Below are 12,558 nucleotides of genomic sequence, written 5' to 3'. Positions count from 1 at the left end.
GTCTGACCTTTCTTATCACACAATCTAACATCCGCATTTCATGCAAGTAATAGAATCATGTGCAAAACAGTGTAGCCGAGACCATTGATTGACGCGCTAAAATATCCCATTGACTGGGTCAGATGAGGTGAACGTTCGTCTGTAACGCCCACAACTCACGACATATTTATTATAGACATTTAAACTGTGGGGTCACCAAAGGGTCTCAACCCCTAAATAAAATAATTCGAAAAACTAATCAGGAATAACCTTTGTGTTTTGATTTATGTTGAATACTTAAACGTTCTTTACTTGCGTTTTTGTTATGTTTGATAATGCATGTTTATGATATCGGACGTTCTTTCAGCAAAAAAGGATTTAACTGGCTTTAAAAGTTACAATGGATATGTTGATTATTATCTTTTTTTCGGACGTCAAAGCGATTTAACAATTGCGGTTGTCCAATTATGTCATCTTTAAACTTTTATCTGGTCAAAATTTTATTTTAGAACGAATGCATGATCAACTTTAAAAAGTGTGCAAACACAAAACATATAGACAAAATATACTTCTTTCCTGTCTTTTCCGTACTTGCAAGTTATTAGACAGTAAAAAGGCTATTTGGATCAAGCCTTGTGAAATTTGCATTTACGTTTTTGAATAGGTAAAATGTATAGTTTGGTGATCTTTTCTGCTAACTACTATACTTGTGAAAACCCTTGGCAACAGAAACATGTTCAGCTTTTTTTTTAATCGACCCAATTTACATAGTAATGGACGACTTTGTACATTTTATGATCGCAAATAAAATATGTATATAATATACTGTGCACTGTAGTTCGTATATATACTGAGACCCTTTGGCAACCCCACAGTTTAAATGTTTATAATAAATACGTCGTGAGTTGTGGGCGTTACAGACGAACGTTCACCTAATCTGACCCAGTCAATGGGATATTTTAGCGCGCCAATCAATGGTCTCGGCTACACTGTTTTGCACATGATTCTAGTTCTACAGTTTCAATGTGATCTGGATATCTCTCTTTTAAAGTATACATATACTAAAGTTATAAATATAAAGTACATAAACTAATATGCATAAAATGACTAATATTTTCTACATTGTAACTAGTATTCATGTCAAATCCATAGTTTATTAGATAGTTAATTTAATTGTAATGCTTTTAATTGGAGATGTTTACTAAAAAGATTTAAAATTGCTACGGACTGTGATTTGTGGGCAATATCAAGTGGTGTCTGACCTTTCTTATCACACAGTCGAACATCTCCATTCCATGTAAGTTATAGTTCTACAGTTTCAATGTGACCTGGATATCTCTCGTCGAAAGTATACATATCATATATTTGATTGCTAAATGAATAAATATCACAAGCCACATGTAAAGATTATATTCCATCTTCTTGTTCACACTGAGAGATATCAGCAATGTTCTGAAGTAGCATATCTATTGTATGTTTACGTCCTCCTTTACAGGCTACATGCAACGGAGACTCTCCATCATAATTACACTGATTGACACCAGCCTTGTTCTGAAGTAACAGTTCTACTGTTTCTCTTTGTCCTTCAGCACAGGCCGCATGCAATAAAGACTCTTTGTTTCTGTTACACTGAGAAACATCAGGCTTGTTCTGAAGCAACAGTTCTACTATATCGTTATGTCCTTCTCTACAGGTCACATACAATGGAGACTCACCATTATCATCACACTGATTGGCATCAGCTTTGTTTTGAAGTAACAATTCTACTGTATCTTTATATCCTCTTCTACAGGCCAAATACAATGGAGACTCACCATTGTTATAACACTGATTGACATCAATCTTGTTCTGTAGTAACAGTTCTACTGTTTGTTTATGTCCTCCTTTACAGGCCACATAAAATTGAGACTTTCCGTCATCATTACACCGAGAAACATCAGCCTTGTTCTGCAGTAACAGTTCTACTGTATCTGTATGTCCTTCACCACATGCCACATACAATAACGACTCTTTGTTTATGTTACACTGAGAAACATCAGCCTTGTTCTGAAGCAACAGTTCTACTATATCGTTATGACCTTCTCTACAAGCCACATACAACGGAGACTCACCCGTCTTATTACACTGATTGGCATCAGCATTGTTCTCAAGTAACAGTTCTACTGTATCTTTATGTCTTCCTTCACAGGCCAAATACAATGGAGACAATCCATTCTTATTACACTGATTGACATTAGCATTGTTCTGTAGTAACAGTTCTACTGTTTCTTTATGTCCTTTAGAAAAGGCCACAAACAATGGAGACCATCCATCCTTATCATACTGAGAGACATCAGCATTGTTTTGAAGTAACAGTTCTACGGTATGTTCATGTCCTTTTCTACAGGCCACATGCAATGGAGACTCACCATACTCATCATCACACTTATTGACATCAGCATTATTCTGCAGTAACAGTTCTATTGTATCTTTATGTCCTCCTTCACAGGCCAGAAACAATAGAGACCATTCTAAATCATTACACTGATTGACATCATCATTGTTCTGCAGTAACAGTTCTACTGTATCTTTATGTCCTTTAGAACAGGCCGCAAACAATGGAGACAATCCATTGTCATCACACAGATCTTCATCAGCATTGTTCTGTAGTAACAGTTCTACTGTATCTTTATGTCCTTAAGAACAGGCCACAAACAATGGAGACAATCCATTGTCATCACACTGATCGACATCAGCATTGTTATGCAGTAACAGTTCTATTGTATCTCTATATCCTCCTTCACAGGCCGCATACAATGGAGACATTTTATATATGTTACATTGAGATACATCAGCATTGTTCTCTAATAAAAATTTAGCTACAGCTGAGTGTCCTCTTTCAGATGCCTTATGTAAAGGGGAATTGCCTTTTCCGTCTGTGTTATTCACATTACATTTAACATTAACAATCAGAAATTGAACAATATCAAAATAACCCTTAATTGCTGATTCTATTAAGGGTGTTGTATAATTGTGTGCGTAAACAGATATAGTTGTTCATTATCACGATCATAGTCTATTATGCAACCTTGTGTATCAAGCTTCTTTAATACTGTTTTTGCATCATCACTCCTTCTTTAATAGCTTATTAACTTATCGCGAAATGTCTGATAAATTAACTGGTAATTATGGAATGTACTTGTAATGACATGCTCTTTTAAGTCACATAACAGTCGTTCAAAATAATCTTCTTCTTGGTCTTTCAATAGTATAATTGAATCATCCTTTTCATGGACTTCCGTTAGAGAATCGAAAATGAAATGATCCCGAATAAAGGCAGAGGGAGCATATTTTATGAAACATTCTGTAAGCTGCTGTCCACAGATTACAGCTGCCATTTTAAAGATTTTGTCATGTATCATTCTATACTCTGTGCCTCTCAGTTTTAAAAAGGTGCCATTTAAGGTAGCACAATACAAAGATTTTATACCTCCAACTCCCCAGTTTTAAAATGCTGTAACTTTCTTTATAATGCTTGAAAATTTATAAAAGTGGTATTTATGGATAGCTAACAGATTAATCTTTCAAATTAATGCAATGTTAGTATTATACAACAATTATGTAATTAATTATAATTTTAACTGTGTCTACAAAATTTTACAAGAAATTTCCACTTTCAATTGAAATTAGCTTCTTCATGGATACCCCGAGAGGGTCGATTTTATAATATGTTGTTCCTAGAGCCATTATCTACAAAAGGGTGTCTCAGATTTTGGATAGAATGTATAGATCAAATTTTACACCTAATCAAATAATCTCTACTTTTATGTGGTAAGGATGTTTACACTAATTACAGATTTATGAGAGAATGGAATAAGATAGCCATAATTTGAGACACCCTTTTGTAGCTCCTGCTGTGTTGATTAAGATAACGTTAAAATTTCTTGTGTAGTTATAGAGATGTCAGAGCTAAATTCATTCAAGTGAACTGACCAAGATTTTGCCATTAATTGCATAATAATTGATTACATAATGATTGCATAACAAAAATATTGCATTCATTTAAAAGATTAATCTTTTATCTATCTATATATACCTCTTTTATTCATTTTTATGCAGTCATAAGAAAGTAACATCATTTTAAAGGTTGGAGATTGGAAGTAAAAAAATCTTTGTATTGTGCTACCTTAATGTCGAAAAACCAGATTTTAAAGAATTTCTATGCTTCTCTTTGCTTAAGTCTAAGTCAAATTCTTTAACAATGTCCTCAAGTTTGTCCTTCTTGTTTTCTGAAACTGATCTTAATTTCAGTCAATCTGTATTGAACCCATCATTAAATGTGATACACAGAGCAAGTGCACAAAATTGTTCTTTGTTTTCATTAATAATGTTGTTTATGTTCTTTTTAATACTGATTAAAGGAGCTGTAAACAGTTTCTTGACTTCCTCAGATGTTTTGTCTTTTGACAATTTACAAAGCAAGGGAAAGTAATCAACGTTCTGCATGACTTGCTTTTCATGGTCAATTACGTCACCAGGAAGGTACTTGTGCAACATAAGCATTATTTCAGCTTCCTGCAGACACAACTCTTCTGATAATAAATTGCATTCTTTTTTTGTGAATAATTTAATACGTTGAAACTGTGATTCTTTATATATATGCAGTCTACAAGAAATCAGTAATTTTGGACATAAATTTTGAGACTGTGCCATCATTTTCACTTGCATCATCTTTTACCTCAACTTTGAATATTTTCTCCATTTTTTCTGAATAATCTCTCCACATCTGTAATGGCTGCATGTTGATCGTTTCCTTCCCACAGATGTCATCAACAATAAAGGCTTGCTTCTTGTTTTTATCATAATAATTTATAATGTCTGTTGGTCCTGTTAAAACAGGTATTATCTCATATCCAAATCTGTCACGTAAGTGAACGGCGGCATGATGTATGTTAGAAGATTTACCACAACCCGAGCTCCCTGTCACAAAGATACAGTTATGCAAGGATAGTGATCCAAGTATGTGATGTGTTGCTCTGGTTTTGACGAAAGTAATTTGGTCATGCTCCCATTCTCTTATTTCTTGTTCATGTTGAGCTACAAAGTAAAAGAAAAATTATAAAACAAACTGTTGTTCTGTTTTCTAAATTTAATTCTATCATACACTAAAGGAAAAATGGTTTATTTCAGGTTACAAAGAAGAAATTTATTGCTTGCTTAACTGATTAAAACTGAATATGTCGAAAGTCTTTAAGGACAATCTTTGAGTAAACATTACTTAGTACTATACCTTCTGATGGAATATTGCATCACAATATGCAATGTCGAAGTTGTGAAGGACTGATCGTACCATAAATACACAATGACAGATCATGGAGATGAAAGGGGACGAGGTAGGTGTGTCCCCTGCTCAGACATTGTAACATTTTTATATCCAGCAAGCAAAAGGGGGGGGGGGGTGAAAGGAAGGAGGGTGAGGGGGAGGTAAACCTGACAGTGGTATTCAAATTATCGGAGGATAATCAATTTAAACCCTATTTACTAATTTGGAATTGAAGCAATAACTCGACTACTAATCCTTGTTCGCTAAAAGTTTCAGGTCCATTTATCTGTTAACTAAAACATGAATTATCTTTAAGCCCTAGCTCTATCATATTTACTTAGACCTTTTTTTGTATACACAAGTTTAAATCTGCATTAGAAGCTCTGGATTTTCTTTTTAATGTAAAATAGAATTTTGTCTGGTATACAATTGATTTTGGGGAAACTATGACTATTTTTATATTACTTTGCCGGGCGTCCTAGAAAAATATTATCAACATTACAACCATAACAGTTATATTCATAGTGCAGTAGCGTTAAGACAAATTCAGACTCCTAAATTTTTATTGATTTTTTACACTGTAAAGAAGTAAAAAATGTTATTTCCTTAGTGTTTGTGTATAGTGATGGTGAACATTTTGTTGAAATGAAAGAACTTTGGTGTGTCAAGGAAAAACAAGTAGACTTGGGTAACATATCCTCATATATTTGCTTCAAATGTAGGAATTTGCAACAACACTCAATTTCTAAACGCTGGATAAGGTGTTTCTTATTTTTGTAGCTTCCTGAGCAGTATATTTTGATACTTCCATTACTATGTCATGACGTGCAGAGGTAGGATCATGAAGATGGACCAACTGACAGCAGAAAGAATGCTTATTTATATCTGGAGGTCAAATAATGAATTTCTACTTGAAATATGACTTAGATAAACTTTACTTAAAATTTCAATCAAAAATACAGAATACATGAAAAAGTCAAGTTGAAAGGAAGTGATAATTTGTGATCAGATTATTGCCTATTTAGTACATGTGTCATTGTATAGGCTTTAGGTCCGTCCACATTTTTAATTAACCCATTTCACATTCTGATTAAAATACAAATTTTGTGTTTAAGCTTTGCTTATAGGAATATTACAACACTCCGTTTTACTTTCTGTTTTGGTAATTATTATATCAGTCAATTCAGTTTCAGCCTTTAAAGTTTTGAAAGTGCGTATTAATCCGACAAAATCAGAGGAGATCGAAAGGTGTTTAAAACAGAAAGTAGAATGCAGCGTTTTCAGATCCTTGTAAGCAAAGCTTGAACAAAGGATCTGATTTTTAATTAGATTGCACATGTTTAGAGAAACTGGTGTCAGTGATTGGATTTCTACAACAGAAGCTTCTGAAAACCACTATGTTGGATGTTTTCAACATCGATATTACAAGGCAAATGGTAGGTAAATCCTCTTTTTATAACAATACAGGCTATTCTTTTTCCAATGGATTTAAATCATTGATTATGCACCAAAACAATAATCTATATTGACCAAAAAAAAATACATATGTTTAACTTTTAACCTACTTTTGTCTAATACATTTCATATTCTTTCACATTTTTTTCAGTAAATCATGAGACTTTTTGAGAGAAACATGTAACTGGTCAAAACTGATTTTCTGGAATATTCATTAATTACAGTCCATATGAGTCCAATATGGTCTTTGTTTGTTCGTTTGATCATTACATATTCTATTCAATTGAAGTAAAACTGTCTTTTCGTTTGGAAAATGTCCAAAGGGTTAAAGGGCAATAACATCTATAATTAGTCGCCTGATAATTTTTGATACGGCCAAATAATGCTAATACAAAAGTATCATTAACTTATTGTTATTTGTTCCTCTTAAACTGTCCAACCGTTAACATGCAAAATATGCACAATACTTTTCATAAAGATGAGATGTGCTAATACTAAAACAACTACACACCAATTATCATTGGCCTACCATAAGTGGTTTCCTATACACTAACCTAATCACAAACTGTAACAAGACTTAGTAATCTATGCAAAAGACAAAAAATACCATGACTGAGGTAGAGGGCCAAAATAATGTTAAAGGCGTCAAAGCAATGAGATGTGCTAGCTACTAATAACACAACTAAACACAAAGTGCAAAGCTCTTATTCCCTGTACGGATTTGGCTGTACTTTAGGTTCTTGTTGGTTTTATAAGTTCTGTAACGTTTGTATTAGGTTTTAAAATTTCAAATATTTTTGCCTCCAGCATCACTGATAAGACATTGATTGTCGAAAAACATTTCTGGTGTAGTAAAGTTTGTATCGTCACCGTAAGGAATAGTATAAAATTGTACCGGTTTGTAAGTTCTGAAAATTGAAACTGGATATGACACACAACCTTCATTAATAAAATACAAGTTAAATGATTGATAGGAGCTATTGTTCTACCCAAGCAATTTCTACCAGTTTATATACATGAAGAGCACTTGATATCGGATATAAAAACAAGCACATATATAACAACGGATGCCCTTGTGTGATTATTGACAATAGAGATTTAGTAAACTTGAATTATGCATACATCGAATATGTTGTGGAATATGATCTTCAACTTGATTTTTTATCTCTTCTTTTAGGTTATCTGAAAACAATACAGTTACTCAAATTGCTATACATCAAGAAGAGGTCTTGTTTGATTGTTTTTTCTGTCATATTCTGACCTTTTAGCTGATCATAGGGTGTGGATTTGCTCATTGTTGAAAGCCAAATAGTGACCTTAATATAGTTTCTTAAATTAGTTTCATTTACATTCAGTTGGATAGTTGTCTCATTGGCAATCATACACCTCCTTATTCATGTTATTTTATACAAAAGATCAAGCATCAACATTGAATTCCTGAATTGAAAACAAAAGCAGAAATAAAATGATTTATCATTAATGAAAACTTGGTATGTAATAACCTTATAAGCTTTGTAATTGAATACGCGTTATAGTCAATAACTAAGTATGATATTAAAAAATTCAAGTAATGGTTACCCTCGTGCTATTCATATTTTTATTATTTGTTGATATTATTTAAAACCATTAATACAAATATACTTCTGGTCATTCGTTGAACACTAATCAAATTAGTTGATCTCAACAGTCCTGAAGCTTGTAAATTCTTTTATACCACTATTTGTATTGTTAAATTGTCATTAGCTTTTAGTATCATTTATACCACAAGCAATTCATCGAAACCAATTCACAATCAGTGAATTTGTTCTGTGAAAATGACAGAAACAATTACTATACTCACTTATTGTTTCATCATGCTCCTTAGTTTTCTGAAATATAATTGAGTACCTTTAAGGATATTTAACTCAAAGCAATAACTCAAATGTAACTTTAGTAAAAATGTCAATCAGTGGTGCTGTATAGTTTAGAGTTTTGAAAAAGAAATAGCAACAAAACCATCAATCGCAGAGGGAAAGACAGTACCATGGCAACACAAACTAGATGTTAAGATACGATATAGATGCCCTCGCATTTAATACAAAGCAATAAGAAAATGTGTGTTGAATTGAAACCAAATGAGCCAAAATGTTGCTTTACTGATAATGTTTCTTGAACCAAGTTACTGCGTACCTGTATCATTTTACAAGAAAATAAGCAAACATGAAAAGATGAACTGTTAACACAGAGAATGTCCAGCCTTTTTGTTATTTTGATAGAACAATGCAAATGTAAAACATAAAATAGGAATACTTTAACATTTAAGTTAAGCAAAATATTCAGTCAATGAACCATGACTGAAGGTACAGGGCCAAACAATATCAATGGAAATGAGATTCACTAATGCTAATATAACTGCATACCCAATATCATAGATTTACCACTCGTGTTTCCAAATAAACTGACAAAAACACAAGCCAATTCATGAACATTAGGCAAAAGAGTCAATATACCATATTTGAGGGCGTGGAGCCAAACAATCGCCATTAAAATGAAATGTGCAAATGCTAAAACTACTGCATACCAAATATCATTGAACTACCACTAGTGGTTTCCTCATAAACTGACCTAATCATGACCTTATACATTGTACGAAGATTTAGGGTTAATAGACGACACTAGGGGGCAGGGTCTAACAAATTCAATGCTAATGTAATGGCAAACTAAATATCATTAATCTACCACCAGTGGTTGCCTATAAACTGACCTGATCTCAAACTAATACATTGTTGACACCGCCACCACAGTCGCCGAAAACAGCATACATATGTTTTGCCTTTTGACCACGTCAAGGCGACACAAGAAAGGGTCAACATTGTGATTGAGGGGCAACAACTATAAGACTATTTCATTTACTTTGACTCATTGGAGATCTTGTGTTGCTGGTCACATTTGCTGTCCAAAACTTTTATCTATCTAAAAAGGTATTCAAGATATCAGACAAGAAACACTAAAATATGTCAAAATTGTCTTTAAAGAACAATACTTTTGTCGACTCATTATTTCAGTAATAATCTAAAATTGCTTCATATCATTATCTGATTATTTTTCCTTCTGCAGTTATTCTCAATCTCAAATCCAACTTTGAGTTGACAATTTGGGCCGATTGAAAAAAGAACTTTACGACAAAACGGATGATTTCAGGTTCCAAATTGTGACCTTTCCATTTCTACGTAGCAACATTACTGCTGCACCTGCATACAGAGTATATATCTTCCAGTTGATAGGCTATTCAAGGGCTTGTATTTCCTATTATGATTTCCTTGATAAGAGGGTTGCTGCTAACAAGGAAGCTAGTAAACCAATAGTTCCAAGTAGTTATGCCTTCATAATTTTTACGGACACCATAACGAGTTGGTTGACCGTTATGGAATATCCGTTTCACAGATGGTAGCGGATATGTTCCAACAATGTACCTACAATCCCGTCCCCCTTTTCAAAAATGTGGCCTACCGAATTAAAGTTATCACCCGGTTTCTACTAATATGAGCAACACGACAGGTGCCACAAGTGGAGCAAGATATGCTCACCCTCCGGGAGCACCTGAGATCACCCCCAGTTATTGGTGGGGTTCGAGTGGCTAAGCATTTAGTTATCTATGTTGTGTTCCATGTAATGTTGTTTGTCTTTTTTCTTTTTTAACCATTGCATTGTCAGTTTATTTTTGACTTATGAGTTTGAATGTCCCTTTGGTATCTTTCACCTCTGTTCTATACTTTTACAAAAATGCAAACATGGGCTAAAATACTTATTGAAGGGAAATAACCAAAAGGAATTGACTGATGATGTTGCCATATTTAATAATTAAATCTGTTATGCAGGGAAATAAAAAGTATAACAAAAGGTGGACAGAAGTAGCTACAGCCAGACAGATAAAAGTTTGACAGATTATGACACTTTTTCTATCATGTTGTTACAGACCATGAATATTTTTCTTCTTATTTGCACATGAATCCATACATAAAGCAAAATATCGCTGAGTAAATGGGTTTCAGCTTTTTCTTATTTCAGAAAATATCACTGAGACTTTCTGGGGTGTAATTAAGGTAACGTATATTAGTTGAGCATTTAATTTTACATACATTTTCTAATTCTTTTATCCTTTCCTGTAAATCGCTTTCTATTGTTGTTAATTCTTTTTGCACTTTATTAAACAGACTGTCTGTTTCAGAACACAAAGTCTGTAAATATCTACTAAGAATGTGTGTCTGTTGACGAATGTCCCCCACAATCTCTAAACCAAGTGTTGTTCCTCTCAGGAAATGTTGACCTGCAAAACAAGATCATTTGTTTACAAATGCAGGTATGGATTTAGGATACTTGTTACTGATTACTAAATAAGTGTTTATTGTGTTGTCTGTGATATGGATCAGAGTAAGGAAGTTTGTGTTGTCTTTGACATAGATCAGAGTTATAAAGTTGTGTTGACTGTGAAATCGATACCAGTAATGTATTTAGTTGTATCTGTGATTTGATCCCCAGGATGGAATTTGAAATGTCTTTATTGTATGAGGTTTTTATAGTTTTTATTTAAAAATGTGTTGCTCAATGAATTATCTATATAACATAATTCGTTTTTACAACAAATGAACTAACCTACTGACAGTGTGAATGTTGAAACTTACATAGTACACATATTTTTTTTATTTAAAATAGTACATTTAGTATGCGATACATTTTATATTTAGTTACCATTTGTTGCCCAAGTGTTTAGTTCTCCAAAGACCCTGGTCTCTTCTCTGTTACTTAGTCCAAGGTCCTTAACAAATTGTCCAATTAAATTGAACGAATCTGTATATTTTCCTGTGGTCCATTCTCTGAAGTCGCAATGTGCCCACGGATTACGTATTTCTGATCGTATCTAAACAATTAAAAAAGAAAGATTAATATTTAGTCAATTTCATAAAAGATGACAGAAGAATACCTCTGTTTTAAAAACTAATGGAGAAGGTAAAATTTTGGACCTAACTGACACTAAATACATATATCTTTCAAATTTGTTCAATAAAAAAAGAGGCAAGAGACAACAAGGAGACATTTGAACTTATAAGGTCAAAGAAAAATCGACAACGTCATGGCAAAATACAAAATACAACGACAAAACAAACAAGTCCATAATAGACTAGAATCAAAAGTACACAATCATGCAATAATGCATATATTAAACTATCTTGAAAATTGATACCTTTTCAGCATCGGTCTGTACACTTGACTTAACATTAGAAGACCAATATAATTCCAAATTTTTTGTATACCTCTAAGGCTTGGTACTATATTCTGTATGTGTTCTACTTGTCTTTGTAAATCAGTTGGTATTGCCTGTTTTAATGACCTAGATGCTTTTAGTTCGGCCATTTTGTTATTTTACACTACATCTCTATTTTTGACGAACCAGTGATCTTTGCTAGACAGATCCCTTCCCTTTAAAACGTTTCATTATTCCTGCAAAAGTAACAATAGAAAACGTATAATTTATTTCAGAAATATTATAATATTAAAAAAAAGCATATAATGTTTGTTTGGTTGTTATTGTTTTTTGATGGTTTTTTTGTGATTAACGACTCTCTCTGCTGTATTTGCTTTATCGTGGCAACCAAGTTTAAGGATTATTGAAGCAACTGTTCCAACCTTCAATGATATGAGAAAAACGTGTCCTATGCTTGTTACTGAAAGGAGCAAATTTCAAAACAGATGTATGAACATGTTGCTTCGTTTATGTTGTCATAAAAAAAACCCAGAAAACTGTTGATTTTCGTTTAACCAATTTTTTGTTAGGCAAAAGTGTT

General features: G+C 33.1%; 2 protein-coding genes across 2 annotated transcripts; both read right to left on the bottom strand.

Moving 5' to 3' along the window:
• Positions 1 to 954: 954 nt before the first annotated feature.
• Positions 955 to 3,356, bottom strand: LOC127718688 (ankyrin repeat domain-containing protein 50-like). Its single transcript, XM_052224743.1, has 2 exons — positions 3,158 to 3,356; positions 955 to 2,654 (listed from the first exon to the last, which is right to left on the bottom strand). Exons 1-2 carry the CDS (start codon positions 3,354 to 3,356, stop codon positions 1,387 to 1,389), a joined length of 1,467 nt encoding a protein of 488 aa, XP_052080703.1. The 3' UTR covers positions 955 to 1,386.
• Positions 3,357 to 4,151: 795 nt separating this feature from the next.
• Positions 4,152 to 12,127, bottom strand: LOC127718687 (uncharacterized). Its single transcript, XM_052224742.1, has 7 exons — positions 12,044 to 12,127; positions 11,958 to 11,984; positions 11,465 to 11,633; positions 10,855 to 11,042; positions 8,577 to 8,604; positions 7,859 to 7,918; positions 4,152 to 5,055 (listed from the first exon to the last, which is right to left on the bottom strand). The coding sequence occupies exons 1-7, from the start codon at positions 12,125 to 12,127 to the stop codon at positions 4,625 to 4,627; spliced, it is 987 nt and encodes a 328-aa protein (XP_052080702.1). The 3' UTR covers positions 4,152 to 4,624.
• Positions 12,128 to 12,558: the final 431 nt, after the last annotated feature.

The sequence above is a fragment of the Mytilus californianus genome, unplaced genomic scaffold (genome assembly GCF_021869535.1).
Source record: "Mytilus californianus isolate M0D057914Y unplaced genomic scaffold, xbMytCali1.0.p SCAF_10, whole genome shotgun sequence".
Classification (NCBI taxonomy): Eukaryota; Metazoa; Mollusca; class Bivalvia; order Mytilida; family Mytilidae; genus Mytilus; species Mytilus californianus.
The sequence above is the reverse complement of the archived record's forward strand: the minus strand, read 5'-3'. Positions and strand labels throughout refer to the sequence as shown.